This window comes from Trichoplax adhaerens, genomic scaffold (genome assembly GCF_000150275.1).
Source record: "Trichoplax adhaerens TRIADscaffold_1 genomic scaffold, whole genome shotgun sequence".
Taxonomy (NCBI): domain Eukaryota; kingdom Metazoa; phylum Placozoa; class Uniplacotomia; order Trichoplacea; family Trichoplacidae; genus Trichoplax; species Trichoplax adhaerens.
Window position 1 is genome coordinate 2,993,077 of NW_002060943.1, and position 7,505 is coordinate 3,000,581.

A 7,505-nucleotide genomic window follows, 5' to 3' on the forward strand; every position below is an offset into this window, starting at 1 on the left:
CATATTTACTAATTAAGTTATAACTAAACGCTTAAATACGTGTATTACTCAATTCATCTATAGGACTAGCCTATCCTCCATCAAATCAAACTCTGCACTACTAACAAAGTGTGTCTACAGTGTCAAAACTATTTAAATTACTTATTCAATTTTCTGAAGGGACATAATATACAGTTAGTTTCGTCATAATTATTGAATTCTATACCACATCAACTCTGAAAGCTATTTAAGTAAAATTTCTCTATCATCCATACGACACAAACAGAAGTCGATATGCGAATATAGAAAGTTTAAAGCAATAAATAATTGCGCTATGTACTGTACATCAAAAGGTCAATTTGAATCTTTTGGTAAGAATTTTACTGATTTATAACACAAATTCAAATTCTGGTTTAATTAGTGGGATTCGAAAGTCAGATCTTTAATACTCTTATTAAACGCAAGAAGATTAGCCCAATAAATCTTACTTAAAACAGATCGTCTCTATAATTAACATAATATCGTGCATCTAGCTGTTTTACTTTGGTTGTATCTTGTCCTGTTAGAGAGTGACTGATATAAAGTACTATTTGGATATTGCTACTATATTTTACCATTAATACGACGCCCTTCGTTCTAGTAGAATTCCATGTAATGAAAAATGTTAATATTAATTATCAGAATAAAAATATTTGCATGAAAGTTATGTCATTCGAATCCAAATATGGCATTGTATCCGATGCCATTGAAATTAACCTTCAATCCTTAAATTTTTTAACCGGACAGATTTTCAAATGGCCAGTGTCATCTTACATAATACGTACAGCATATAAAAAAGATTTTATGTTACAAAAATAGCGTCAACGATGTACTAGTACTACTACACATATATAATAGATAAAATATACACCTACGTTAACGGTTTCCAGTCGAAAATGCATTTGTAAAACATGTCTCTTAAATCTCGTATCAGTGAAAATTAATCGTAAAATTTTTAATACTATACATTCTACCTCGGAATCTTAATCAAATCTCTCTTTATACAAAAACTTTCTTTGACACGTCATAAATCTTGAAATACTTGCAAGATGAAGGATTACTTGTTATCAATCCGCAGTACTACATGATTCTAACTTAACAGTAAATATCTTTCGTTGCAAAGAAATGGAATTAAATTAGATGCAGTATTATATCAACGTTGAACGATTTTATTACCATGGCATAAAAAAAAAGTGATCGATTCTTCGACAAAGATGCCAATCGTACATTTATAAGACTCTATGGCATTTTTGTGCGACATACTCTAACTCATATAACTTGAATTTAATAAATATTTCATACAAGAATTAATTAGTTGTACATTTTCTATTAATAGTAAGATGTATGTATTTATGAATAAATCAAGCCACTTTTGCTAACTGACTAGTAATACAACAAGAAGAATACAGTAAATTATTATATAGATTGCCAGATTCTATACATTGTGCTGAAAATTTTATAATTGTTTTAACTTCCGCATGACCCCATAGGAACTTGCGTTTGAAAATTTTCTTAACCTGTTACTATGAAATAATGCTAAACAATAAATTGAGTACAGTCTGATGTAGCCTTGGGTGTGATCCAGACTGAAAGGTCTATAATGCTGAAGTAACTTCATTACAATTTCTTAACAGGCTACTTTTTCATTTTCTTCTTATTGGGCAATTTTTTTAAATTATCCATAGGTTCTTGCCGCTTTAATGGAGCAAACTTAGTTAGGGCAACATCCCGTGCTTTCTTATGATTTACAATACACTTCGGATATGTTTTACCCAAAGCTATTCCAGCTTTTTTCAGTACTGCTGCCGGAGCTTCCCATGGTTGCTGTATGTAATCATTGGATAATTTGGCTATTTCAGGGATCCATTTTCTGACATAATTCCCATCAGAATCGAATCTTTCACCTTGCGTTACTGGATTAATGATGTAAAAATAAGAAGAAATATCAGCTCCACATCCCGTTATGCGTTGCCAGCTGCAAGAATTTAGAGCTAAATCAGCATCCACAAGTGTATCCCAAAACCATTCAGCCCCATTTTGCCAAGGAATCAAAAGATGCTTTGTTAAGAATGAAGCTACTATCGTTCTGACTCGATAACTGATTACACCAGTATTCAATAACTCGCGCATTCCAGCATCTACGATAGGATAGCCAGTTTTACCTTGTTGCCAGAGTTTTAATTTCTCCTTATCCACTTTCCATATCGTTTCATCAAAATTCAATTTATAACTCTTTTCCGGAAAATCCGGATAGTAATGCAACAGATGGAAGCAAAAGTCTCTCCATCCAAGCTCAGTTAAAAATTTTTGTGAACTATCCGAAGGTACTGATCGCAAATGAACACTTTCTTTAGCTGTATGCCATACAACAAATGGACTGATCTCACCAAAATGGAGATGTGTTGATAACTGAGAGGTTTTACTCGGCCAAACTGTTTCCTTCCCTTTGCGATAATCAACTAATTTATACTTTATAAATTCTTTAAGTTTACGAATTGCTCCATCTTCACCTGGGCAACCGATTACTATTTTTAACTCATCTTTCCAATCCTTTTTAGCAGAAACTAAATGCCAAGAATCGAGCGTATCAGTTTGAACTTTGATATCTAATGTGTTATTGAATCTTGGTTTATCGTACGGTTTACGAGGTTGGTCTGACGATAAGCAGCGATTCCAGTACATTATATACAATTTAAATGGTTCATCTTTTGCACTTTTAACCGCCCATGGCTCATATAATAGTCCAGCTTGGAATGACCCGACTGTAACATCATCAACTTTTAACGCTTCTTCAATGGACTGATCTCTTTTCACAGCATAGGGTTCATAACATCGGTTCCAGTAGACAGCATCTGCCCTACTTTGTAGCAGTACCTGGCGTAAAATTGTAAGTGGGTCTGCACCCCGTCTTAAAATTAGGGGTATATTGAACTTGAGGAGATCATTCTGCAACGATTTTAAGCTATGATGTAGCCACCACAGACTGGCTTTACCCAATTTCCATTTGCCAGGCGTTTCTTGATCCAAAATATAAATGATAACAACATGGCCTCGTTTAGCAGCATGAAATAATGCTGGGTTGTCAATTAATCGTAAGTCGTATCTAAGCCAGACGACTGTACAAACCATTTCTTGTCAATTTTTTCCAATTTAGCAGTTAACACATTCAGTAGTCATTTAGCATATGCACTTTGATAAACGGTGCATGTGATATTTAGTGTAATTTACACTTCATCACTAGCTAGCAAGAAATACCTAGCAGACCGTTTGGCCTAATAAGACAAGAAGATGCTAAAGGAAGCTCCTTGTTGAAGTATACTTTATAATCGACTTGATCCCTTTACTAAATATCATGCAATATGTTTATTTTATTAGGAATTCAGGATAAGCTAAATTACGTCCAATTTTTTAGAACAAATCAAACCCTTAACGTTGGTCTCCAATTTGAGCCAGTAATTGCTTTGCAGCTTTAGGCCTTTACAGATTTGGAATTTGACAACTTGGGCAGAATCTTCGTCCAAGCCTCCACCCTCGTATACTTCGCTATATTAGCAATTTAGAATAAACAAATTCAACTAAATTACGTCCAACTCTTTCTCCAATTTTGAAAAAAGTAATTGCTTTGTAGCTTTAGGTCTTTGCAAGTTTGGAATTCGACAACTTGGATATGATCTTGATCAATGACTGTATCGTTGTACTCTCTGCTACCGCTGATGATATCGTTGTTAATTTTAAATTGTAGATTGAGCAATCCAAAAGGAGAAACCCATTGAAATCTTCATACAACTGCTAAGGACGATCAAAGGCATTGATTTAGCATATAGATCAGGTCTACTCTAGCAGAAGCTTGCTCCAAGCTGTCGAGGGAAGCTGCTGCAAATGATGGAAGCAAGCCCGATACGACCGTATCATAGCAATACCGTATCTCCACGGTGTTGTTTGTAATCCAGGCTGTCAGTATCTTGCTCAATGCTCAGTATTAGGACCGCACTCTTACACTAAACAGTCTAGTATCATAGTAAAGGCGAAAAGAATCGAGCTACTTGTTCGAACAAGTTTGCGGTGGTAATTAATTCATCAGCTGCGCTTGAGCTCTTCTGCTAGTAGCTGCTGCACAGACTACAGAAATTACCTTAGCAAATGCCATAAAGCTCCTACAACGTGTCTAAAACTTTTTACAGTGTAAGCTGAACTTGCCGCAATCTTGTTTAGTGCTGCGTAAGATATAATATTGCAATCAATAGTTTGTAGCTGATGATCTTGATCGCTATTAACTAGAACACGAATGCTGCAGCTCTGCTTGTGATGGCATTAGTAGTCCCCGGTAATAAAGACGTAGTATATCCGTTTTCACTCTGTCAAAATCCTTAGCATAACAGTTCTCCTCTTGGATCGGATGCAGGATAATAACGATCATTTCGGTTGGGTTTATATCAATGTAGATGATCGAACTGACCAAAATTAAACCAAATCAGCATCATTGGCTGTTGCAGAATAGAAACCCTACTTCCTCATGTCATCTTCAAAGATACCTTGCACGCTGGTGTGGTTACGCCGAGATTTAAGATTAATTGATAATCCTGCATTATTTCATGCTGCAAAACGTGGTCAACTTATTACTGTTTACATTTTCGATGAAGATTGCTCTGGCAAAAGGAGAACAGGCCAAGCTTGTTTATGGTGGCTGTATCATAGCTTGAAATCATTGCGTAATCAACTAAGCCAATGGAATATTCCTCTCATTGTGAAAAGCGGTAAAGATGCATTTACTATTTTAAAAAAGTTGCTCGATAGGTATAACGCTGATGCAATTTATTGGAATCGTTGTTATGAACCATTTGAATATAATCGAGATTACTCGATTGAAAAAAGATTTGTGGCAAGAAAGATCAAAGTTGAAACCTACCAAGATAGGGTACTGTATGAACCATGGAAGGTCAAGAACGGTAAAGGACAACCATTTCAGCTGTTTCCATGCTACTGGAATCAGTGTTTGTCTTTACCACAGCCTCGGAAGCCTTACGATAAACCAAAATTTACTGTTCATAACCAAGGCTGTGTGGAATATAAGTATGACGATGCTGGTGTATGGCAATTATTGGCTTCAATAGCAGATAATGATACGAGTACAAGGCTACAAGATTTCTGGCATCCAGGCGAGGAGGGAGCAATTCAAAAACTAAAACGCTTTATGAAGAATTCTTTAAAGGTTTATTCAGAAAAAAGAGATTGCATTTGGTTAGATGCAACCTCCAATCTATCACCTTACTTACATTTCGGTGAGATTAGTCCTTTTACCATTTGGCATACAGCTTGTTTTATGCGCCATTCAACTACGAGATCAATATCCGTTCCATTGCATTGTACAAAGCGATACCTTACCGAACTAGGATGGAGGGAATTCACATGTCATTTACTATTTCATTACCCAGATTTACCTGAAAAAAGTTTTAAATCCAATTTTCATCAGTTAAAGCTAGAAATTGATGAGGAGAAATTGCATGCATGGCAAAATGGTAGCACCGGTTATCCAATTGTCGACGCAGGCATGAGACAACTCTCGCAAGCTGGTTTTATGCCTAATCGCGTCAGGATGATTGTGGCTTCATTTTTAATTATGCATTTGTTAATCCCATGGCAGAAAGGAGAAGAATGGTTTTGGAATAGATTGGTGGATGCCGACTTAGCTCAAAGTGTATGCAATTGGCAATGGATAGCTGGTTGTGGACCTGATGTAGCACCTTATTTTCGTATGTTCAACCCTGTAATCCAAGGCGAAAAATTTGATGCTGAAGGATACTATGTACGAAAATGGATACCTGAAATTGCTAAATTACCTAATTCTTATGTTCAAAAACCGTGGGAAGCGCCTCCAACAATGTTAAAAATAGCAAATATAACGTTAGGAAAGACCTATCCTCGACCAATAGTAGAACATAAAGTAGCTCGTGAACTAGCATTGGCTACGTATTCACAATTAAAGCGTAAGCGGGAACCACCGAGCAACAAGAATAAGAAGCGTAAACGAGCTAAGAAAGAAAAGTTAAAAGACTAATATGGAGCTTTGTCTACATCACGGGATATACGTGTACAAAGATGGATTGATCACTGTTTATTGCGGTGTTGCCTTGCAATGCTCCGTACTCTGGTATTACGGTGTAGCTCTGTTTAATGTAAATAGATTGGATAGTTTAATTTAATACTGCTATTAATTATTGTTCTCGAATTGAGTCGCCATTGACCGAAGCTTACGCTTGAGCTTTATTTCAAGTATGTTGTCTTCAATTAAAATTGAGGTAATCTTTTCTTACTAATAATGCGATTCCATTCTAAATTGCTTTTCGAGTAATCAATATTAATCCACGATCAACTAGAAATACTTGGCACTTTTCAGTACCATGACAGCTTCTATTTATATAGGTATCTATAACGTTGTGCCATATACCTTGGTAAAACTTGGTGTTGTAGTTGAATCACGATAATCTTTATACCTTCACTAAATTAAACACATTGTCCTTCTAGATCGAATTTTGAGTTTATTATTATTATTAATCACACATATCCGTATATAACGACCGATGACAAGAATTAATACTGCTAGTTCTAGGTCGATGCTATCCTATCATGGCTATAATGGCCAATGACTAGATCCATCTAGAGGTTGACAGTAGATTACTAGGAAAATCATGCATTGCAATAGCTCACTGTATGCGTGCATGCTTAACTGGTCAAATTTAGGCGAAATTGAAAAGTTTGCTGTGATATTTCTGTATATTCATGGAGTACAATTGGGTCCAAATTTCTACCTGCCAACAGTGGGAGGACACGAATCAGACCACTAAAGAAACCATGGATTAATAGTGGTCAAGTCATTCTACGCGTATAGTCATAGACTACTATACTAGAAGATGTCCATTGGATTCTGAAGACTTTTATGTCGTATCGAAGTCATTAATAGAAGATTAGAAGGATAACAGAATGGATCATGTACCTAAAGAACCTTTCTATTTCTACTCGTACGCACACTCTACTCTCGTATCATAAGGTACCTCCCTATTTTAGAGATTCTGTTCTCTCCACAGTTTACGCCTACTGCATTCTGAGATAAGTGATCATCCGATCTGATTGCATTAAATTACCAGAGATTACTGCACAATAGTTTTACCTAATGCAAATGCAAGTGAATTGGATTTGATTTGGACCGGGTAAAAATTGTGCAGTAGGTCCCGTCTGATTGCATTATTACTGTACATTACCAGAGACGACTGCACAATAGTTTTACCTAATGCAAATGCAAGAGAATTAAAATTTGATTTGGACTGGGTAAAAATTGTGCAGTAGGTCCCGTCTGATTGCATTACATTACCAGAGACGACTGGACAATAGTTTAGCCTAATACAAATCCGAGTGAATTGGATTTGATTTGGATTGGGTAAAAATTGTGCAGTAGGTCCTGTCTGATTGCATTACATTACCAGAGACGACTG

General features: G+C 36.0%; 2 protein-coding genes across 2 annotated transcripts; one reads left to right on the plus strand and one right to left on the minus strand.

The window, feature by feature from the left end:
- Window positions 1-1,653: 1,653 nt before the first annotated feature.
- Window positions 1,654-3,147, minus strand: TRIADDRAFT_51590 (uncharacterized protein; the record flags this gene model as incomplete). The annotated part of the gene is made up of 1 exon (XM_002108524.1): window positions 1,654-3,147. The coding sequence occupies one exon, from the start codon at window positions 3,145-3,147 to the stop codon at window positions 1,654-1,656; it is 1,494 nt and encodes a 497-aa protein (XP_002108560.1).
- Window positions 3,148-4,531: 1,384 nt separating this feature from the next.
- TRIADDRAFT_51591 (uncharacterized protein) lies at window positions 4,532-6,073 on the plus strand (the record flags this gene model as incomplete). Its single annotated transcript, XM_002107722.1, has 1 exon — window positions 4,532-6,073. One exon carries the CDS (start codon window positions 4,532-4,534, stop codon window positions 6,071-6,073), a length of 1,542 nt encoding a protein of 513 aa, XP_002107758.1.
- Window positions 6,074-7,505: the final 1,432 nt, after the last annotated feature.